The sequence below is a fragment of the Brassica napus genome, chromosome C3 (genome assembly GCF_020379485.1).
Source record: "Brassica napus cultivar Da-Ae chromosome C3, Da-Ae, whole genome shotgun sequence".
Taxonomy (NCBI): Eukaryota; Viridiplantae; Streptophyta; class Magnoliopsida; order Brassicales; family Brassicaceae; genus Brassica; species Brassica napus.
The window spans coordinates 21,142,307-21,165,195 of NC_063446.1; the positions used below are offsets into that span (position 1 = coordinate 21,142,307).

Below are 22,889 nucleotides of genomic sequence, written 5' to 3' on the forward strand. Positions count from 1 at the left end.
TAAATAATTTTAGTTTCCGATTAATTGATTTGGTGATAAACTCTACTTGACCGAATACACGTTACGCATAGCTTAATCTCGAAAGTAGATCCTAAATGTTTCAAGTGTAAAATAATTAAGTTGACAAAAGAAACACAATAAGAAAGTTACGGTTAATCTCCCTTCTCTCTCTGGCGGTTGCCGTCTCGCGCATGCAGTCGTCACCGAAAATCAGCCGGTTTTTTTCTCTGTTCTTCTCATGTTTTCTGCTCTTTTCTGATATCTTCTTATATTTTTTTGTCTACGTTTTGTAGTCGCGGTGATCTATTTTTTGGATCAGATCTTGTAGCTGGCGAACAGATCCGATGATTTTTTATGAGTACTACAACGGTGTAGTACTGTGTGTTTGTCTACTCGAGTTTCTATATAGATTTTGACCAGAGTTTTTAAGAGTTCTGGTTCATGGTTAAGCGACTGTCTTCTCTTTAAGTTTCAGATCCTTGTGGAGTGACGGTTTTGGTGTTTTGTTGATTTACTTAACCTTCTTGATGTTTCAGTGGCAGGTTGTTTTTTTTCTTTGTTAATAAGTTATTAGCCACTATTAAGCTATCATAGGTCAGAATTGACAGGAATTATCTTATAGAAACGGATTCCAAAAATTTGAGTTCTTCTCAAGCCGCTATTACGGATAAAAAAGAGTTAGTTTCAAGGATCAGAGCTTATGTTTTTACAATTTGGCCTCTAATTTTGGATCTTCCATATCGATGGCAAACATAGTCCTCTGACTCGTCATTTTCCCCTTGGCTACAACAACTACTTAGCGAGGAGGCTGGTCAGTAAAGCTTTGAGAATTAGTACAAAAACTAGTCTATTGATTGGTACTATCTCAATCTTTGGCGGAGTTTTTTTTGTGCACTTATCTTTGACGGGTTCTATCTATGCTTTTTGAGCTTTTTATGTCACGTACTGGTGATTTTTTTTATTTATTTAGTTTTTTTAAAATCGGTTGTTTGAACTTTACCTTTTTATGGTTTAAACTAAGCAGTGTTAAAAAAAAAATCTCGAAAGTAGATGGGTTACAGTACGTGCTAATAATATCCATGAAAAAAAAAGATAAAAAATAAATAAAAGACTGAATTCTAATAAGACTTGAAAGATTCCTTTTGTTGGGGGAAAAAAAAAGGAAAACAAAAGGAAATACTTCATTATATAACTCGACTTAAACAAAGACGCGAAATATGATAGAGGATAAAAATAACTGGGCGGCAAAACTTGGTGCTTGTTCATAGAACTTTTCTTTTCTAAAAATTATAAATAAAAAAAAAAAGATTTTCAGCAGTTATTTTAGTTCTATTTAAACTTGGAAACCAGCTTCGTAGATTAACCACAACTATCAAGCATCTATCTGCGAAAGACTCTGTGCAATAAAATCAAGTTTGTCCTTTCCTCACCGTTTTCTTTTTCTTTTCTTTTACTATATCTTTGCATCAATCAATTCCTACAAGCTGTCGCAGCTTTCTCGTGTTGAATGAAAAAGGAAATAGATCCGTTAATATTTACGTGTATCTCATAAATCGTAGTGATAAATGTGTTGTTACTTTGAAGGGTTAGCTGATAATTAACCAATTTTTTGTCGTGATAAATTGAGGTTGAAGAATCTCCCCAAATGGCCAACGATCAGAAGAATGCTGAGTCTTTTCCAGTGGAGGAAGATCAGAAGAAGGAAGATATTGCAGCACCAACGACGAATGATCAAAAGAAGGAAGATATTGCACCTCCAGCTACGAATGATCATGAGAAGGAAGCTGCCGCACCGGAATCACATCCAATTGAAAACATAGTCTTGCTTGGGCGTACTGGGAACGGAAAAAGTGCCACGGGGAACAGCATCGCCAGACAAAAGGTGTTCATCTCGAAACCACACGCAGCAGGTGTAACAATGGAATGCCAGACTTTTAGAGCTGTGACACCGGAAGGCCCAATACTCAATATAATAGACACTCCTGGTACGTTGTGCCATTGCATAGTTGATGTTTATGGCGTCAAATTGTATGGAAGAAATACTTATCTAATGTTGACTCTTGGGGGTTGCAGGTCTATTTGATATGTCGGTGGCGGCTGACGTTATAAGCAGAGAAATCGTTAGATGCCTAACTCTAGCGGAAGGAGGGATACATGCTGCAGTTTTAGTTTTGTCAGCTAGGACTCGGTTTTCAAAAGAGGAAGAGATGGTACTTAGTACCTTGCAGGTTCTTTTCGGGAGCAAGATTGTTGATTATCTTATCATCATTTTCTCTGCGGGGGATGTGCTAGACTACGATGGTGTGACACTGGAGGAATATTTGGAAGATTGTCCCGATTACCTAAAGGTCGGTGTTTTGATCCCATTTTTGGAAAACAGAGGTTTCATGTTGGGACTTACGAATTATTCATTGCAGAGAGTTCTCATATTGTGCGGCCAACGAATGACCCTGTTCGATAACAGAACCAAGGACCCTGCCAAGCAGACGAAACAAGTCCACGAGCTTCTCAACCTGATCGACCTGGTCAGAAAGCAGAACAGTAATAAGCCGTATACCGATGAGATGTACCATAAGATAAAGGTTGCATAATTTCCCATTTAAAAAAAAAAAATTTATATGCATTCATATCTAGTGTTGTTTAATCTCCGGAACCAAATGGTATCACTCATCAGGAAGAGAATGATAGACACAAGAAAGAACAAGAGGAGCTTGAAGCGAAAGGTCATTCCGAAGAAGAAATCGAAGCTCTAAGGAAGGAGTTAGAGCTAACAAGAGAACAGAACTTCAAGGCAATGACAGAGATGGTATGAACTCCTATTCATGAATGTATACCTACATAGATAACTGCTACATCAACTTCTTTTTTTTTTGTATTTTCAGATGGAGAAACAAATCAAAATGGCTGCGGAAGCACAGGAGAAGCTCTTTGAGCTGAAAGAGAAATCGCAGCAGCAGCTCTTTGAGCAAAGAGAAAAATCGCTGGAGCAGAGCAACCGTGAAAAAAGGGAAATGCAGGAACATTTAAATCAGATGAACGAGCAAATGCGTAGGAATATGGAAGAGCAGATGAGGAGGGAGGACGCTGGGTGCAACATTCTGTGACCAACCACTGTGCGCTCTCGAGCACCGATTATGGGAGCGCTTTTGTTTCAGTTTCTATTTCAATTTCCCTTATTTCCCCAAGTGGATTGGGATACTCGTTGCCTAATCCTTGTTTGTTTTGCTTCTTGTTTGCACCGTATGTATCTGTTTACCTATGTGTTTTGTAACAAGTCATTTCTTTTCTTCTTCTTGTGATTTAATTAAAAAAAAAATACTCGAGAAAGAATTTCCTTTTTTCTTCTTTCCTCAACAAATACATCAATAGTGATGAGTTGAGCATATTCTCTCTGAGATTAGTTACGACCACTTCGGCGTCCGTCTCTGCTGAGAGTAGACACTTAACGGGTTAAGGCTGCTTCGATTTGGCTAAAGTCGGTTTAAAACTCAGAGATTTTGAAAACTAACATTTTCACAAGTTGAGAGTTTTTTAAATCGAATTTTGTTTACTATATGTTAACAACTTTTGGAACCGATTGCTAGGATCTAGTCTCTGAAGATTGCAAACAAACAAGGAGAATAGATTTTTATGAGTTTTTAAGATGCAAACAGAAGCAATATGAGTATGAAAAATATGAGGATGATAACGATAATAAAACAAGAGAAATAAACAAAGGATAGGATGGAATCAGGCTGATGGACGTGTGTCACTCTCAGCTTGATCAGAAGATGATCGAAGTAGATCGAGATGGTGCTTTGCTTGTTGGATGTGTATCACTCTCAAGCTTGGCAAACAAAAAGGATGGAAGGATGGGTGGACTGAGGACGCCACAAGACTCTATGATTGTAGCCTTGATAAGTCAAGAGACTTATGCTCTGGAGCTGCTTTTCACACACTCTAAAGACTGAATAGTTTTAAGAAAACTAGAAAACTGGATTTTCATTCATAAAAGTTCAAGGGTGATCTACAAAGACAAACTAATTGAGCTAATATAGGTTCGACCTTAGGACTTTCTTACAGTCTAAAATTGACTAAAGGAAACAAATAAACTCGAAATAAAAGAAAGGAAATCAAAGCTTTGATGACTCCATGGAATATAGCCGTTAGGTTTGATTTGCTCTTGAGCCAAAAGGAAACTTGTGGAGCCTTTGTATCTGGACAACTTATGGATGTAGCCACGGTTTAGAAGTCTCCTTGATATGCTCCTGAAATGATCTGATGGAGAATATGGCAGTTGTTCCTTGCCATATTCTTGTTGAAGTCTTTCCTTGCAAGTAAATGGTATGAATGTATCCAAATATGGAAGGTTGGTGTAAATGAAGATCCGCCTGATCTCCTGGGTGCTGTTGCAGCTAAGGACGTCTTGGATGTCTTCTGGATGGTTGAGATGATCTCCTGGCTTCCATAGAAAGGTTTGGTTCGAACCAAATGGAAGTGGTTGGCAACTTTCCCAAATTGATGTCGGTTTGACCGGTTTTGGGAAATTGATTGCATCTTAGTTTTTTCTTGGCCAATTCTCCTAATTTCGGGCTTTCTGGAAAGATGAGAAATCCATATTGAAATCCGTGATTGATTCTGGAGAATGCCGCTTCATGGTTGGGCTGAAATTCATTTCTAAAGCTAATACTCTGCAACTGAACGAAAAACATTCTTTCCTCAGGCGGAAATCAAAAGAAACTTTGACCTCTCCAACAGCGACGACCAACATGTGTATATCTCCATTAAGAAGAACAGAACACGATGCATGGCACCTAATTCCATGAAGACTTTCGACATACACTCAAGATCCAGTTAATCACAAAACAACAACATATATTTTACCAAATAAATTACCATTGGAGTATATAGTTTTTTTTTAATGGAAAAATTGCCATTGAAAAAATCATTCAAGGCCTCCCATCATTCAATATACTATATTTTCTTCTTAATTACTATTATTAGCGATTATGAATAATTTGTTTTTGTTAAAAACTACAGTCCATGAAAATAAATTCATATTGTTTGACTGATAAAGCCTAATAAACAGATGAAAATGTACAATAATGATCAAATCAAGACCCCAACAAAAGAACCCAAAACTCCAAATTCAAGATTCAAGGTTCAATAAGTAAATTCAACTGTACCACCATCCATAGCTCTTTGATTGTGAAGTGATTCTTGAACTTGAAGGTGTTGCGGAGCTCAACCGCATTTTTGCTTATCATCACATTCACAAGCTTTTGGGAACAGACGTCATCTAAGCCGCTTACATTTAAAAAAGAAGCCGCATGTGGATGATTAAACAATCAATCCCAAGCCAGGAGATCATCGTCGGTTGTGGTCCACTTGTGGATCATGTGATACTCTATAACCTTGGCGATGACCTCCCCATCATGCAATCGGGATATTTTCTTAAAGTCATCGTCGTCACTATATGCTTCCATTCCCGAGTTAAAGTCCCATTCCTGACATATGTCTCATCAACCTCATCTTTATTATTATCGTACAAGAGAACCGTCTTCATTTTCTTGTTGGAGGGTTCGATATCATCAACTACCTTTCTCTTGCTACCACTGTCTAGATCATCCATTTCTTCTTGCGCTACAGTTTCCGGTCCCTTCTTAGAAATTATTATGTTTTAATAGGATTTCAAGTGAGTTTTGTTGTATGAAGTTAGTTATTCATAACTAGAAAAAATCGATAAAAACAATTCCAATATAGAACACACAGATTTTGTGTTAGCAAGTTATTAAATCTAGAAGCTTCAACGAACGAAACAAGAACAATCTTAAAGAAATTGGTATCCGGAGAGGATAATGATGGTAGGACCTAGGAGGACTAGTTGTGTGAAGAGACGAAGAGCTTTTTGACTGTTTTAGAGAAAGATATTTAAAAAAAAGATCGTCTCTCATTTAGGAAGAAGAATTATGCAGCCAACAAGAGTCCCTTTTCATGTAAATTGATCAATGATAAGCTCATAGAAGTTGCTTTGTGCTGCATTCTTGGTGTGAAACATTGTACAGTTACTAGTTATGAATCATACAACTTTTGTTTACATAACATATTTATCTGAAACTAACTACACTTGCTACATATTAATGGAGGTCTAATAAACCAAACTAAACCGTACCAAACCAAGAGGGATCTGTAATTGTTACTTTTACTTAAAAATGAGGCGTTGATTCTTGTGAAAATTCATAGAACTTGTCATTATGTGATTGTATATTCTTTAAGCTGTGTATTGTGCTTGTAACAATGACATTTTCATCTAAAATAATTAATTGTATTTTCTAATTAGAAGTAGGTTTAATAAACCGGGTTTGAACAAACCAAGCAGATCCAATGCTTCAACCCTTAACGATCTAACCAAACCAACATTTCTTGACGGTTGATGAACGACCCATTATTCGGTTAAATCCTCGCGCCTTTATAAGTTTCTTTCACTTTCCAAACTTCTCTCAATCTTTCTGATCTCTGGCCATGGCTACGTTTCCATCTGATAAGCCCGCCAAAGAAGAAGACGTGCAAACAGAGGAGGCTGATCCCGCCGAAACCACGGAAGAAGAAGGGCGAACAGATGAGCAGAGAGCCTTCTTGATTTCGATTCAGTCTATTCTCGTCTTAGTCTCATTGTGGAAGACGAAGAGTCCGACAAAGGAGCTGAGAGTGAGAAACCTCAAGAAGAATCGACAATGGTAAAATCTTCAAACTTGGTGGTGATGATCAAGAACCACAAATGATTAAAGCCTATCGTCTCTGTTTTCCTCTGTTTCTTGTTCCATACTAATGATCCAAGGCTTAATCAGATGCAAAGGAGTTACCAAACGATGGAACGTGGCTTTACATCGTTTGCATGTGATCAGAGCCGTCCTCTCGCTCCTCAGAAGAGCAGGTTTAGCCCCTATTGTCTCTGTTTTGCTCTGTTTCTTGTTCTGCCATTAATGTTGGTTCAGGTTAGCCAGAGCCGTGCCCACATGAGGGAAAAAGAAACTGTCGCTTACGGCATCATTTTTATATAAAAAAAAGCTATGGTATCATATCTTTAGTAACTAAGGGCATGATTACTGGGTTCTTTACTCTTGGATCATTAATACACATATATTTGTATATATATATTATATATACGTATATAATATATACATATAAATATATGTGTATTAAGAATCTAAGAACAAGGACCCCCAATAATCATGCCCTAAGTTTATAACATATGTGCTCACAGGAGAAAGAAATAATCATTGCTTCATTGGCCTAGCACATTTTAAAAAAAAAAGAAATTATGATTAATTTTCATTAACTAGATCTTATCTTAAACAACTATAAAACATAGCCTCTTTAATATTTATATGGATAAGCAAAAACTGATATAAGATTGAAAACATGGTTTGTTTAAGAAACCAAACAAAATACGGAAACAATTGTTTTGTTTTTCCTAAAAATCTGGGTAAATAACTAAATAAAAATATTTTCTCTATACATTTTTACTGATAATTTTCTCTATACATTTCAGATGACCAAAAAAATTGTTCTGTAGTTCTATTACAATAAACTATTAGCGATTGTAGACATAGTTTCATAAAAAAAATTTTGGTCGCTTCGGGCAGTGATTAGTGCTCGCACGGCTCTGAGGTTAGCCTTAGTGTCTTACTAATCAGTCAAGCCTTAATCAGATTCATAGGATTGATCAAACTGTGAACCGTGGCTCACCAACGTTTACAACTGATCAGAACCGTCGTCTCACTCCACAAGTGATGATGCCTATTAAAGAACAGGTTCTTGCCTACCTTCTCTGTTTTGCTCTGTTTTTTGTTCTGCCATTGATGCTGGTTTGAGTTATAGCTTTAGTCTCACTCTCATCACTAATCTATAAAATCAGATTCCTAGGGCTGATTCTCAAACTGCGAACCATGGCTCAACAACGTTTTCAAGTGATAGTCTTGTTACTCAGTCACCATTTCAGCAGCAGCAGCGATTAACAACTGATCAGAAACAGTCTTTACGATGTTGACCACAAAGCAACCAGGATGGTCCATAAGAGACCACAGCTCTGCATCTTCTTGGAGTCCTCAGATTCTAACGCCATCTGTAGATCATCATCAGCACCCAATGGGTTAACCAGCTGGCTGATATAGAGGGATTGCTGAACCAGACGTTTGTTCCAAGGCCTTTGTTTCTTCCAGCTCAGACCCATTTCGTTGAACAGCCTCATCTCTTTGACATAGCTTTGTCAATGTACCCTTACATGAGACCTGAGGCTAATCATTTGAACCTGAGGATGCCGCACTTCAGGAATAATCAGATGTTTACTCTGACATCACCAAGTGGACAGCCTAGATCCTTTGTGTTGCTGCATGACCAGTTCAACCCACGCCAAAGGTTTGTATTGTCCTTGGATAATGCACTAGTGTATGGACCAATTCTTGAGATGGACCATCCAGAAACGTAGCAGAAGAGAGAGCATCTTGACTTCCCCATAGATATGATTTGTAGCCAAGATTCTCCTAATGCACAGCAGAGGTTCTACCAAGGACAACACTTTGTCTACCCACTAGATATGATTCCCCACCAAGCTTCTTCTCCCAATGCAGCAGCAGCACCACGGCATGAGCTGAATCATCAACAGACGCAGCAACTTCAGCCTCAAACGCAGTCTCAGAGGTTCAACGATGGACCATCTTCTCACCAAGGTCAACATCAGCATCAAACTTAACATGATTTGTCAAGTTTTGCGTTTTCACTAAATCTCTCTCTCTCGCTCGAATAGATTTTGATAAATGTAAGTTGTGATATGTTAGTGACTTGTTGGTCAAGGAAGAGTTTACTCGTGTAGTTTTGAATAGCTTTAGATGGATTCAGTTTCAATACTTTTCATTTCAATCTTGTCCTCTTAAAAGGTTCCTTTTTACACGCGCTTTGAGCTGGTCAAATGAACATTGGTCACGCGCCTTCTCGCTCATGTCGCGCGTGTTGGTGCGAGAGAACTTCAGTTTCAACGTACTGTATTACTTTAAGAGGTTGTTGTCAACATTAATTAAGCTAATCCCATAAGAAAAATAACATTAAAATCAGATTGGTTTTGCCAACAATTTAAGTTATCTCTCACTAATCTTAAAAAAAAAACCTTTGTTTATTACCATCGCGTCGGTTACTCATTCCCTTCTTCAGACCACTGCGAATCTAAATACAAAAGATCATCCCTTCATACAGGATTCTTATTCGGAAGAAGCTTCTCCCTTGGTTTTCATCTGCAGCATCAGTCTTTGTCTTGTTATGTTTTTCTCAAAGGATGCAAAAACTTAAACTTTAAGCATTGTTTGGGTTTCTTGAACTCGATTTAGTTAAATTAGATCTGAGTCAGCTCAGGACTAAACAAAGCTTTTTCTCGCTTTGCCATGCCAAAAGCAATCGACAGTACTAAAAACCCTTTTCTTATTGTTCGGTTGGTGCATTGGTTGTTGGTGTTCTTATCAACTTCTGCGTCTTCTATTAATTAGCTTTTGAGGGGAGCTTCGGACACAAAACTCCGCAGCAGAATCTCTACTGGGTTTGTGTTCTTCTGGTAAGTTAATTATATCAACCCTTGTCTTTATTTGTACAAAAAGATTAAGACTTTGGTTAGTTTTGTCTGAATCAGGTTTATCATTCATTGAATAGGGAATGAAGAAAGTGTATCGGAAGGTGACTTGGATCAGACATTCAGGGTTTAGGGTTTTCAGAGACAAGAAATGGATGTTCCCGTTTCTTGCAAGCTTGCTCTTGTCGGTTACTCTCTTAATGTCTCTCATGTATGCTGGATTTGAGACTTCTTATGTGGAAGAAGAACCATTATTACTACCTTTTGATAATCTCTCAGAAGAATACTTTGTAGAATCACATTTGAGAAAGTCTATGAACTCAAACCGGGATTCAAACTCTTCAGAGATTCCTAGGTTAGCTTATCTGATCTCGGGGACCAAAGGAGATAGCCATAGGATGATGAGGACTTTGCAAGCTGTGTACCATCCAAGAAACCAGTACGTTCTCCATTTAGACCTCGAAGCTCCACCTAAGGAGAGGCTAGAGCTTGCTATGTCTGTGAAGAATGATCCTACTTTCCTTGAAGTTGCAAACGTCCGTGTTATGTCTCAGTCTAATCTTGTTACTTATAAAGGCCCTACGATGATCGCTTGTACGCTTCAGGCCGTAGCGGTTTTGCTTAGGGAGAGCTTGGATTGGGATTGGTTCATCAACCTTAGTGCATCAGATTATCCTCTTGTGACACAAGATGGTTAGTTAAAACTCAAAATGACATCTTTGATCTTTTTGTTACATAGTGGTGGTGACTCTTGTTTGTTACTGAACTTGCAGATATGTTGTATGTCTTCTCCAACTTGTCTAGGAGTGTGAACTTCATTGAACATATGAAGCTCACCGGGTGGAAACTGTAAGTAGAAACCACTAAAGTGACAACTGATTGATTGATTACATCTGTTTAGGGCTGACCTGAAATTTTAGGGGCTATAAACAATTTAGTAAGATTTTAATATTTTTTCTTTTTTTTTTTGCAAATTTAGGAGCCTTTGTTCATGTAAATTATTTTTAAAATTTTGGGGACTATACCCCAATGTTTTACTTCGCTATGTCCAAGACCACACCTGCATCTAAAGTATTGAAATAAAAATTTGCTTCCCATGGTGATCTTGCAGGAACCAGAGGGCTAAATCAATCATTGTTGATCCTGGCTTGTACCTATCAAAGAAAACTGAAATAGCTTGGACTACACAGCACAGATCAATCCCCACTTCTTTTAAGCTGTTCACAGGTAAGTAACTTAGCATCTTCAACTCCACATTACATAAGCATGTGTCCTTATGTCTTGTCTTTTCATCTTGCAGGCTCAGCATGGGTGGTTCTGACTCGGTCTTTTCTTGAATATTCAATCTTGGGATGGGATAACTTCCCTAGGACGATCTTGATGTACTACACCAACTTTGTATCTTCACCGGAAGGATACTTCCACACAGTCATATGCAACACTGAAGAGTTTAAAAGCACGGCTATAGGGCATGACCTGCACTACATTTCTTGGGACTATCCTCCAAAGCAACACCCTAACTCTCTATCAATGAAGGATTTCGACAAGATGGTCAAAAGCAAAGCCCCCTTTGCTCGAAAGTTCCACAAGAATGATCCTGTGTTAGATAAGATCGATAGAGAGCTCTTGGGACGCACTCACAGGTTCTCCTCAGGAGCTTGGTGCGTTGGGGGCTCGGAGAATGGCTCTGATCCGTGCTCTGTAAGGGGTGATGACTCGGTTTTGAGACCAGGACCTGGTGCTGAGAGGTTAAAGGAGCTTGTTCAGACGCTTTTATCTGATGAGTTCAGAAGTAAACAGTGTTCATGATGAGAGGTAATGATTATAAACAAAACTCAAAACTGTACATTGTTTTTGTTTTACTCAATAGATTTGTAGGTTCTGTTATACAAAACGATCACTGTATCTTAAAAATATTCTAAAGAAAGCAAGAACAGTAGAAAGCTACAAATTTCAGCTCAGATTGATCAAGGTTTATGTAGAGTTGTATCTCTTGAACGAGCTTGAGATTAGGTCGTTCATGTCAACAAGTCCAGAGATCAGAGAAAATAGTTTGTTTTTGAGACAATAGACCATTAGTGGTGGTTAGATGATTGACATGTATCTAGAGAAACCTTTTAAGAGCTGGTTTGAAACAAATGTGTAAATTACTAAACAGATATTGTGTGAGCTGTATTTAGGAACCAGTCAAGGGTTAAAGACCAAGGAAGACGTTTTGATGTAGATGGAATTTAACTATGACATTGTGATTTGGACGTGGTCTCCACTAATTATTAATCACCTTTTTAGTTCTGTGAAAACATGGAGCTCACTTATCCCAAAGAAATCAGTGTAATTAACCCATGAGACACTGGCTTTGGTTTTCGGTTCAGTTTTTTTAGTTTCTGTTCTTTTGATATAGATATATAAAAACTGTTGCACCAAATGCGAGAAAGACAATGCAAAAACTGATGATAAAAAGCGATAAGTAAAAAGCACATAGATTTAACTTAGTTTACTAAATTGGCTTCCATCAACGAGCAAAGAAAGATTTAGAGTGATTTCAGTGTGTAATTATTATAGTTGCAAAATATCGCTGAAAAACTTCTGGACTTGTGCCCAATAAAAATGACCAAGTAGAATACTGCAATCCATATAGACTCATTTAGACTGCATTGTCTAAAAAGACTATATTGTCTAATCCTATCGGGTTAGAGCAGATTCAATGCATATCAACAAAAACTGTCAGTATTATTTATGATAATAAGAATCAAAACAGGTTAATATAAACAATTGGATTATATTTTGTTTTGGTTTGGATTTTTTGGGATAAATTTGAATAATTTGCATAGTCATATCGAGTAATTCAAGTTGTTCGGATAAAATATCACATATTTTGGTTTGTTCAAATAAAAATATAGAATAATAATGATAATTTTTGATGTTTTTAATAAGAATATTCAAGTATTTTAGCTTTCTGTTTATTCAAATTTAGGAAAACATTAAATATATATACAATATAAACCCAAACGGATTAAGTGTAAAATGTACAAAAGAGATTGGAGGCGACATCCTAATAATTTGCCCTAATATTAGAACATTTATAAACTAATACTCAATAAATTAATAATCAATATTTTTGTCGGTTTCGAGTCGGACCAATATAAAAATTTAACAAAACTCGATAAGATAAATGTTTTTAGAAGTTCTATGTAAATATATAGTCCCAATAATAACATAACTAATACTTATAAATCTAGACATACATAAATAGATGCATCAATCTAAGAATATACAATTAAGAAAATTTAGTAAAATATGAGTCCATTTTAGTTTTTTTTTTCTTAAAGTTGGATTCTCTCTAGATTTCATCTCTAATCTTCCTTATTGCCTCAATAATTCATGATATTGCCTTCTCGGTCTGCATCCATTTTTTTGAAGAGTCCTAGAAGCAATAGAAGTTTCATGATGTGTAATTACTAATTAGTAATTACTATCAAAAGTTTCATATTATCATCTTCAATTTTATCATCAATGTTAAGAACAGTAGCCATTATTTCTTCTAAACTCTGAACTTCTAAGTATGTATCAATTTCACATGGATAGTCGAGTATGTTATTGACATCCATTTATTATGATAGTTGAGATTATTGATTAAAACTTCAAGTTTATTAATGTTGATTGTCTCATCTTCCAAATTCATTGATACAATATCTTCTGAACAAAATTTGCATATTATCTTTAGATGAACACTAACATTCCAAGCCAAAACTGCATAATTGATAGCATCTAAACATTGATCTTACATGAATCAGATGGTCCCGACTTATAGTTTTCTAAAATTTCACAATAAAATCTCTTGTGATAATGCATCTTAAAAGATCTCATGATTCCAACATCATAAGGTTGGTTTTTTTATGTCATATTTAGTGGCAAGAATATCAGCACAACATTTTCCGATCGTTCAATTTTTTTGGATGTGCCAGAAAATTATCTACTCAAACAAAATGTTTATACCATGCTTTCTTATATCAAGCCAACATATATAATCTTCAAAAATTACACTAATCATCCCAGCTCTTTAGTTAGCATAGTAATGACAATCCAAGTTATCTATATTGACTTTTAAACAGATAATAATATGGTTTGAATATTTTCCAATAATCCATAAAATATCTTTTAAACAGATAATAATATGGTTTGAATATTTTCCAATCAGTTGTTAATTGCAAAAATAACAACCATTAACTTTTCTTTGTCTAATATTTTCTTCAAGTTGTATCATTGAAAAAAAAAATGATCAACTTGCAATCTATAAAAAAGACTATTTTCATTAATATAAGAACATCTTTCATTTTTGAGTAATATACAGTGTTGAAGATTTTTCTTTTATATTATATATAGTAGGAATATTTCTGCTTTAAGAACAATTATATCGACATTACAAACAAAATGAGAACATAAATTACCCTCATTCCCTCCTTTCTTCCAACTAATTAATTGACATGGGCTTTCCCTTTTTAAAATAATGTTCGAAGCAAAACAAATGGGATGAGTCTTTATTTGAATCTATCTATGTACTCTTTGACAAAACCATTGTCTCAATGGAACAACGAAGTGTCAATGATCAAATACAACATTCAAAACTGTCTAAAATCGATGGATATGTCGGTAAATTAGAGGAAAAAAGGAAAAGATTGACTCTTTTTTTAACGATGCTCTTATTGAACGAAGGTACCTCTCTCTATCACTCTCTCTAGAATGTCAACTAGGTGAGCGTTTGCACACCCTTGTGCGGAAAAAATACACATCCAATAAATTATACTATTAATGTAACTATTTATTTAAATTAAAATTATTAAATTAGGTACATATTTTAAATTAACATTATAAATTATCAAAATTCAGTATCTATATTGACAATTGATTTATTAAATTCTGTTTTTTTTTTAGTTTCATCTTCTTATTTAGAGGATGTAGATTTTGGATTGAAAAATTTCTAGTAATAACCAAAGCATCATTAGGCAATTTGAAATCGAAATCAAGCACTTCTTATAGTTATAGGTCAAAAAATCACTGAAAGTATTAGAAATAATCACATCTCATTAAAAATCAACAAAAATACAAAAGTGCCTATAAATATCATATATTATCAACAATTCAGATTTTAGAAATTGTGACAAAAAAAAAAGTAATATATAAAATATTACCTTTGAATTCTCACACACAAGAAAATCGATCCCACGTCATCATAATTAAAGAAAGATGATACTTTCTTTGCATAATTAGAGTACAACATACATGTTAGATGCATATAACTGAGTATCAAAATTCAAATCAACATTATGTAGCAAAAAGTAACACTATAAAATTAAACACTCAATAAAACCTACATTATGTCACCAACACCAATTCAAGAAAATCATTGTGTGTATTTTTCATGTTTTTAAAAATGTCAACACCTTAACTTTAATATTTTAACAATATCTAACGGATCAATATTTTTAATAGAAATAAGTAAGAGAACTTCCTCTTCAAAAAAAGACATATAGCTAGAATAAACTTATTATTTTTGCGGAAAACTGTTATACATTGATTATAGATAACACAATGGCAAAAAAATAAAAAAAAAATATATATATATATATATATATATGAAATAGAGTATTAATATTAATAAAATAAATGTAAGATAAACTTAAATATTACATTATGATTAAAAATTTGTTAATATCCATTTGTTAATTAATTATCTCAAAAATAAAGATAAATCACTAAAATTATTTATTAAAACCAATGACGTAACCTAAAATCATAGAGAAAATGACGAATCAGCAACAAAACTATTTTAAACATATAATCTATCCAAGGATGTAGGTTTTAAGTGATGTTTCGAAAGAAATGAATCAATAGGTTGATAGCAATTTGGCCCCCAAAAAAACATTTTATGTTATGCTGATAAAATATTTGAATTCTAATTAACTGGGAGGAAATCTACATATATTATTGAGAAGCCAAATATGTTTTTAGCGTGTCGGATTAAATACATATTTTAAAGATTGGCTCGAGCAGAAAGTATAGATTATAGCCTAACTCTTATTTCTACTTATTTAATAAACTTTAAAATAATAATATTATCTTAACTAATAAATTAGTGAGGCAGCTATAAAATATTAATAATATGAAAATAAGCAAAATTAACTAAAATGATAGAGAACATGAAAATCAGTAAAATTACTTCTCAAATATATCATCCGAAGTATTATATCAAAATCTTTGTAAAAAATATAATATATAAATAATAAATTGTTTACTTTTTAAACAAATACCAGTATAAATTAAAATATATAAACAACATTGTGTAGAAAATAAATAAAAATTTAAAATATTATGAAAACTATATCTACAAAGAAGTTATTGAGCTTTCTTATTCATATTGGGCGTTTTACAAAGGCCCAATGGGGGGGGGGGGTATTCTAGACAATTCGAATGTCGGTGTTTTAAGGGTTAGCTAGGGTTTTTAGTCGAACGCATATGCTCCCCCTGTATAAAAATAGCCGCATGAAACAATTGCTAACCATCTCATCTCAAGATTCATTCTCTGTAGTTTAGCTCTTTTATTTTTCTGAGATTTAGGGTTAGGTAATTAATATAGGGTTATTGGTAAATTATTATAAGGTTCGCAGGAGCCTCCCGGGCTAGTCTGAAAATAATAATTTGAGGAATTAAGCCCCAAAGCTCCTGCTAGATTGGTGACATTCGTGTTGCAGTTCTGTCTAAATTTCTCCTGGCTTAACTGTGTCAAAGCAATGTCTAGATTTCGTGTTAGTGATTGTTTTTATTGTTTATTTAGTTTGATAATCAAAGGTGATTTGGCTATGATTACAAAATTATCCGCGCTTCTGAGATTTATTCTGTGAAGTAATCGGAAAACAATGGTTGAATTTCTTAATATGAGCCTCTCCTTGATTCAATATATTAGTTTTATTTTCCGGCAGTGATGATTAAAACTAACAGCTTTACGCCAGTTCTGCTTCAGAAAATTCTTGATCGAAGAAGCTGTATAAAATCTGAGCCTTTTTTAGTTTTATGAATGTTTGTTTTTTTTTTTGGTTGCCTATGAGGAAATCCAATTATGTGAGGTGCAGTGGAGCTGAGACCCTGTTTTCAGGGAGAACCCCTTGGCAGAAACTGCAATTTCTATGAAGCTATTGGACTAACTGAGGCGTTTTGTCTTTTTTTTTTATCTGTTTTTTAATCTATTGTTCGATTCATTGTCTGAGTTTAACTATACACTAGCATAAGCCAATGTGCTCGTAGTCTGAATAACTCAGAAATTGATAGTGTTTACATCAGCTTTATCTCTGCTTCGGCCTTGGGATATTAGTTAAACTAGAACACTATATTATTTAGCGAATTAACTATCTTTATGGGTTTTACAACTATTCGTATTGTTTGGCGTTGGATGGCAATGAGAGAAACATAATTTCGTCCTGTTACCCAATTTTGTACTGATAAGTGATACTCGAACGATTTTATGTTGGTTTCCAATTTTGAGGTTTTTATAAGCGAGATGGAACGCACTATATGGTGTGGAATGGAAGGGATTGATGGTGACCAATATTAGAAAGGACGACACATGTGAATAAACATACAAAGTGTCTTTTGTTGTCCATTTTATAGCATAATGAAACCCTTATTCATGAAGAAACAAAGGAAAGCAATAAGCTAACATGAAAGGATTCTTCTAACCAAAGTAATCGGTACATATTATTTTCTAAAATTTAAACTATTGAAATGCAATAACCAAAGTAAAGGTGAAACTAATAGTAACACAAGCACTACATCTCCTAAATTAAATCTTGAACCAATTCATCAAATAGATAATACTTTTGGCATATTGGTATTTGATCACCTGGAACCTTCAATGTTTATGTCGAGCTCTGAGTTGTGTCTTTTAGCGAGTCAGAAGTGGTGGTTTGGTGAAGCGAGTTTATATAGGGGTTGGTGAAGTGGTGTCTTTTAGCTTCTCTTCATGGTGCAAACCCATCCTCTGGTGTAGGAGACCTTGTTCTGCAATCTCGGTACAGTGTGTTCCTATCCACATCATAGGGGGTTTAGGTTCTTAGGAATCAAATTTTTGAGGATTAAGTTTCTTTTTATTGTGCAGCTTCTGATGGTTGTGGCTTTTCCAAATGAGAGCGGGTTTTGGCTCAATGTTGGTTCATTGGCGTAGCCGTCTTGGGGCAACCTCCATTGTTGTCTACTGTAATTTCCAGATAGAATTAGGTGTTTGTGCTTTATGTAGAAGAACATTGAATTTCTGTGGATATGTCAATTTATATCGGTTTGTGATTAATAGTCAATGCTGCCTTAGTATCCTCAACCTGTGTGTCGCGTGCTTTTTGAAACTCCATGCAGTTCTTTCGCCTTTTCTCAGTTTATAAAAAAAAGCATCACAATCACATTATAATTAATTAATAAACAAACAGGTCTACAATTTTTACAATGTGCTCTCGCAAATCTTAGACTATTAAACACTTCATTTACCAATCATGTGATTTTTCCTTCTAGAATGCGAGAGAAAAATGGCTAATCAGAAAAATAAAATAAACAAAAGTAAGAAAAAAAGATCATTAATTATTTATCAGCTCAAAGAGCTAAAAAACCGACCCTTCTTCATCATTTTGTCTAAACTCCTTGTAATCAACTCTACCATCACCATCAACATCCACTTGTATTAACATCTTCCTACATTCTTCCAAGGTCTTACCTTGCTTGAGTCCCAAGGAAGACAAAACCGCTTTCAATTCATCCACTGTAATAAACCCATCTCCATTCCTATCGAAAACGTTGAACGCTTCCTTCATATCTTCTTCTCCTATCTCGTCCTCGTCTTCCACCATTATCGTCTTGTAAAGCTCTCCAAACTCTTCAATGTCGACACAACCATCGCCGTTCACATCGATCTTGTCGATCATCTGCCCGAGCTCCTTTTCTGGTATTATGATCCCGAGGTTTTTCAATGAATCGTTTAGCTCCTTCTTAGTGATCCGGCCGTCTCCGTCCTTGTCGAACATTTGGAACACACGTTTTAGTTCCGTGGTATTCATTTTTAGGGTTAGGTTTGGATTTGAGTTTGCCTGTGGATGAAGTAAGCGTGAAAACAGAGAATGATGAGACTCCGTGAAGCCAGAAAGCAGTACTTTCTTGGCCCCTCGGAGACCCCGGCAAGGGGAGTTTCAGAAACTAAGAAGAATGTTTAAATAAATGCGATTGAAAATTTTAGCCAAAAAGTCGAGGTAATAACTTGTAAAAAAAAAAAAAAACTTGTAAATACGGACAAAAATAGAAGAGATAAAGAGAGATTGTCTTAGGGTTGGATTACTGTTGGTGGAGAGGAAATGTTGGTCTTTTAAAGAGGACTTGTGGCTTTGTATCCAAGTCTTATAAAAGTTGATCGGTTCTATAAATTGCAGACCAAAATACTTCATATTTTCAGTTGATTCATATTTTTATCAGAATTTAATAATAAAATAATATTATATTAGGTGAACAATATACTAAAATATCAATATAGTGTTTAACATTATAATTGCTTATAATGTAATTAACTAACTAATCTGTTTGCCGGCGGTTAAAGATCAAATCCATTGGAGTGGTGAACCACTTCGTTATACTGTCCCAACTATGTGAAGTCTTTAAATTCACTTTTCTAATAAAACAATAAACAAAATATGTCAACAGAGATAATACTTTGTTAATAATTCGTTTGTTTTGTAATGATATTTGTTACATTCTCATTTTAATAATCGCTTGTGTTATGGGAAATTACTTTGTCACGGAGAAAGGTGTGTGAAAGTTAAACAGTTGTGAAACTGAAAAGGGAATAAAATAAAGGGTGCTATGTAGGAGATATTAATAACATATAAGAAAACAGAAATGGGTAAAAAGTGCCAGAAAGTGTTTAAAAAGTGCCCACACGCAGGATCGAACTACGGACCTTCAGTTTACAAGACTGACGCTCTACCACTGAGCTATACGGGCCTTTTGTTATGTTATTCTTAAATTCACTATTCTTACATTTTTGACTGTTCTGTGAACAATAGGTTGGGCAAAAAACCCAAACCGAACCGATCCAAACCAAACCAACCGAAGTTAAACCGATCCAAACCAAACCGTGCTCTTTACATAACCCATTTGGTTCATGTTTTACTCAACCGGAATGGTTTGGTTTGGTTTGTGTTCAAACCGAACTAAACCGAACCAAACCAATAATCCAATATATTTTATCTCTAAATAAATAAATAAATATATATATATATATATATAAACATATTGTAAATTTTAGTTAAAGTTTTTTTTTCCATTTTTTTCTTAACTTCCATATATTTTTTTAAAAATCCAAATATTATTCAAATAATCCTAATTACAAAGATTGTACTGAAAACAAAACCTAAAAACTATAAGCATCTAAATCGTAGCCATCTCGTTTTGTTCATCTTCTCCAATTTTCATTCTCTAAATTATGTAACAGTTATTATAGGATCAATAAAAACAAAAAGATTGATGCAAATAGTCTTTTAGTTAATAGGTTTTGGAATGCTTACAGGTCTTTGTTACGCTAATTAGATTACAACTAGGTCTTTGTTACGCTAATTAGATTACAACTAGTCTGCTCTTTGCTTATTATCTATTTCTTCCTTTGACGTGGTTAAGAGTTTTGTCATCGAGCTTGTTTTTTGTTTCATAGATTTTTAAAGAAAACCAAACTAAATTTAAACCAAACCGAACCAAACTAAACCCAAACCGAACCCAAACCAAAGCTACTTTGGTTTTAGTTGGGTTGAGTTTTATAAAACCAAAAATTAACCAAACCAAACCGAACCCGAAACTGAACCCGAAACTAAACCGATATACCCACCCCTAGTGAACAAACCAAATCTAATTACACCAAAAGACTCTAAAGAAAAAACTATGTGAAACTAAACACAAGAGATGGCAAGTGAATGAACATAAAATTCATATAGAGGGAAGAATTCACAGAGTAATGCCATGAAATGTATGATTACACATAGCTTTTACATTATAAGAACATTCATACAAGTATTACACAAAAGAGTTGTTGCACAGTCTTAAGACCACCATGGGGCATCACCAGTCCTGAAATCAGTTTCAACCCATGGAACAAATAGAACCTTTCCACTGTCGTCAATATCCGCGTGAGCCAAGGCAAGCGACTGTTCCATCAAATTAAGTTTTGTTTCAGAATATTTACATGAGAGATACCCTAGATCTTTTGCTATAATGTATTTGACTTACCAATGGTGCTGGACCTCTAACGACTCTGCCTTGGGCGTTGTATTGGGAACCATGGCAAGGGCATAGGAACTTGTTCTCAGCTTTGTTCCATGGCACAACACATCCAAGATGAGTGCACACTGCGTTTATACCGTAGGTCGCTAGAGTTTTGTCGTTCTCCACAACTAGGTAAGTTGGATCTCCCTATTAACAACATAAAGTTCCACACCATTGAGATGCAAGAACCTTTTTACAGTACTAATGGAATATTTTACCTTTAATCCTTGGGTCAGGGTTCGATCACCGGGACCATGAGTCTTAAGCCATTCTGCTGCAACGACATCGTTTCCAAGTGCATCCTTGGCTGGAGTACCACCACCTCCACCTCCGGATCTGCATTTTCAAAAAAAAAATGTAGAGATTGAAACCAATAAAATTGGATTACAAGAAACTCTATATAGGCCCCAAATTGCTAAAAAAAAAAAATTCAATTCTACATTTTATTTTATTTTGTAAAATTTCTTATTAAATTCAAAATAACCTTATTCCTAAAAACAATCACAAATCGTGACATAGAGGGATTAAAAGGAGACGGACCCAGGAGGAGCAAAGAAGGTAGCGTAAGGGACAAGCATGAAGCCAGTAGGAAGAGAAAGAGCTCCGACAAGAAGAAGATTCAAAAGCTTCCTCTTCTCCATATCTGGAACATTGTCTGCTGGTATACTCGTCGCTTGACAAGCAATTCTCAGACCAATCTTCTCCTTTCTCACCATCTGATGATTCGTTGGCTTCACAAACATCACACGAGACATCGCCAACATAGAGTTTCTACTCGAACCAAGCTGCACCAAATAAAAAAAAAAGTAGAGATCAGAAACATATGAAACAAGAATGAAACTGTTCAATGATCGAGTGTGAACCTGAGTAGCAGGAGAAAGGGAGGAGGATGCCATTGATGAAGTCATTGAAAACTTTAGCTGAAAATATGAAAGGGTTTTGGTGATGGAACTTTTGATGTTATGGAGGAGGAGGAAGACAAGTGGGATCAGACAGAGAGCTTTTAAGACCACTGAAGAGAGAGAGAGAAGCAGATAAGGCACGCGCCAGCCTCTGGTTCGATATACCACATACTTTTCGGATTTTTGGATTTCCTGATGACGTAATCATAAATGGGCTTTAAATGGGCTGCTTATTTGATCTCAGCCCATATTATTATTTTGATTACAGAGGAAACAGGTAGTCCATTGAAGCAAATTCAGATAAATAAATAATTGTTTCTTGGGCAGCAAGCAAGGCCTTGGATACTCAAGCTTATCTCACTTTCTTGTGTCTCTTTGTCTGCCAGAATGAGAAAGCCAGAGATATATCTCTGTCATCTTCCAGTGACTAAAATACTGAATCATTATTGCACTGTGAATGTGTACACTGTGAATGTGTATGTTTCAAGTGTATGAACAAATTGAATAGTTTGCAGGTGGAAGGTGAGATGTTTGGTGCTCAGATGATAGACAGAGGATGGAGAATGTGATCTTAGGAGCTCTTAAATGGCTGATGCGCTCTGTTACTCCTTTCTCCTTCTTTTCCTTCTTCCTTAGTTGTCTCTTTGATCTCAAAGAAGATCCTTTACTACTAAAACATTCACTCAAATCTCAAGCTACTGATCTTACTTTCATCTCCAGTATGGTAAACAGTTAATGGGCAGACATAGTCTCCAACCAATGCAATCACTTTGCTACTTCAAAACCAACTTATGCTGGTCCCCTTTTCCATCAATCTTCTCTGCTTCAAAATAAGCCATTACTCTCTTCATTGGAAGACAGGGGAGTGGTGAATGACCAAAGACCATATCACAAAACTTTTTAAAAAAAAAACTGTGGTTATTTTTACTATGTTCTGTATTTACAGTATTTTTTCTGCAGTTAAGTTGTATCACTTGAGGGGGAATAATCAATGTACATTTGTTCTTGTATGTATATATAAGTATGGTTATGTTACTCTCTGAGCAACAATGTGG

General features: G+C 35.2%; 4 protein-coding genes and 6 non-coding genes across 13 annotated transcripts; 7 read left to right on the forward strand and 3 right to left on the reverse strand.

Moving 5' to 3' along the window:
• The first annotated feature begins 17 nt into the window (after positions 1-17).
• LOC125583676 (immune-associated nucleotide-binding protein 8) lies at positions 18-3,343 on the forward strand. Of its 2 annotated transcripts, XM_048751038.1 has the most exons (7): positions 18-217; positions 294-857; positions 1,628-1,985; positions 2,074-2,348; positions 2,418-2,582; positions 2,675-2,806; positions 2,883-3,343. In XM_048751038.1, the coding sequence occupies exons 3-7, from the start codon at positions 1,646-1,648 to the stop codon at positions 3,102-3,104; spliced, it is 1,134 nt and encodes a 377-aa protein (XP_048606995.1). In that variant the 5' UTR covers positions 18-217; positions 294-857; positions 1,628-1,645; the 3' UTR covers positions 3,105-3,343. The 2 variants fall into 2 exon arrangements, with proteins under 2 accessions (XP_048606995.1, XP_048606996.1); XM_048751039.1 differs by lacking the exons at positions 18-217; positions 294-857 and adding an exon at positions 1,076-1,413.
• A 5,770-nt stretch (positions 3,344-9,113) lies between these two features.
• On the forward strand, positions 9,114-11,975 carry LOC106431498 (beta-glucuronosyltransferase GlcAT14A-like). 3 transcript variants are annotated; one of them, XM_048751041.1, is made up of 6 exons: positions 9,114-9,580; positions 9,676-10,288; positions 10,369-10,444; positions 10,707-10,822; positions 10,896-11,410; positions 11,776-11,975. In XM_048751041.1, the coding sequence occupies exons 2-5, from the start codon at positions 9,679-9,681 to the stop codon at positions 11,402-11,404; spliced, it is 1,311 nt and encodes a 436-aa protein (XP_048606998.1). In that variant the 5' UTR covers positions 9,114-9,580; positions 9,676-9,678; the 3' UTR covers positions 11,405-11,410; positions 11,776-11,975. The 3 variants fall into 3 exon arrangements, with proteins under 3 accessions (XP_048606998.1, XP_048606997.1, XP_013727752.2); XM_048751040.1 differs by lacking the exon at positions 11,776-11,975 and having other exon boundaries at positions 9,656-10,288; positions 10,896-11,556; XM_013872298.3 differs by lacking the exon at positions 11,776-11,975 and having other exon boundaries at positions 9,115-9,580; positions 10,896-11,556.
• A 4,279-nt stretch (positions 11,976-16,254) lies between these two features.
• On the forward strand, positions 16,255-16,395 carry LOC125584966. The gene has a single exon (XR_007321859.1). It is a non-coding gene; the product is annotated as a small nucleolar RNA snoR134 (small nucleolar RNA).
• A 52-nt stretch (positions 16,396-16,447) lies between these two features.
• Positions 16,448-16,535, forward strand: LOC125584958. The gene has a single exon (XR_007321851.1). It is a non-coding gene; the product is annotated as a small nucleolar RNA U36a (small nucleolar RNA).
• A 28-nt stretch (positions 16,536-16,563) lies between these two features.
• Positions 16,564-16,655, forward strand: LOC125584864. The gene has a single exon (XR_007321771.1). It is a non-coding gene; the product is annotated as a small nucleolar RNA Z223 (small nucleolar RNA).
• Positions 16,656-16,689: 34 nt separating this feature from the next.
• Positions 16,690-16,801, forward strand: LOC125584889. The gene has a single exon (XR_007321796.1). It is a non-coding gene; the product is annotated as a small nucleolar RNA Z278 (small nucleolar RNA).
• A 73-nt stretch (positions 16,802-16,874) lies between these two features.
• LOC125584933 lies at positions 16,875-16,982 on the forward strand. The gene has a single exon (XR_007321831.1). It is a non-coding gene; the product is annotated as a small nucleolar RNA snoR97 (small nucleolar RNA).
• A 1,034-nt stretch (positions 16,983-18,016) lies between these two features.
• On the reverse strand, positions 18,017-18,860 carry LOC106431522 (calmodulin-like protein 6). The gene has a single exon (XM_013872316.3). It carries the CDS (start codon positions 18,685-18,687, stop codon positions 18,235-18,237), a length of 453 nt encoding a protein of 150 aa, XP_013727770.2. The 5' UTR covers positions 18,688-18,860; the 3' UTR covers positions 18,017-18,234.
• A 689-nt stretch (positions 18,861-19,549) lies between these two features.
• TRNAT-UGU lies at positions 19,550-19,621 on the reverse strand. The gene has a single exon. It is a non-coding gene; the product is annotated as a tRNA-Thr (tRNA).
• Positions 19,622-20,580: 959 nt separating this feature from the next.
• On the reverse strand, positions 20,581-22,013 carry LOC106431526 (cytochrome b6-f complex iron-sulfur subunit, chloroplastic). Its single transcript, XM_013872318.2, has 5 exons — positions 21,796-22,013; positions 21,473-21,717; positions 21,151-21,268; positions 20,897-21,079; positions 20,581-20,814 (listed from the first exon to the last, which is right to left on the reverse strand). The coding sequence occupies exons 1-5, from the start codon at positions 21,838-21,840 to the stop codon at positions 20,710-20,712; spliced, it is 696 nt and encodes a 231-aa protein (XP_013727772.2). The 5' UTR covers positions 21,841-22,013; the 3' UTR covers positions 20,581-20,709.
• Between the last annotated feature and the right edge of the window lie 876 nt (positions 22,014-22,889).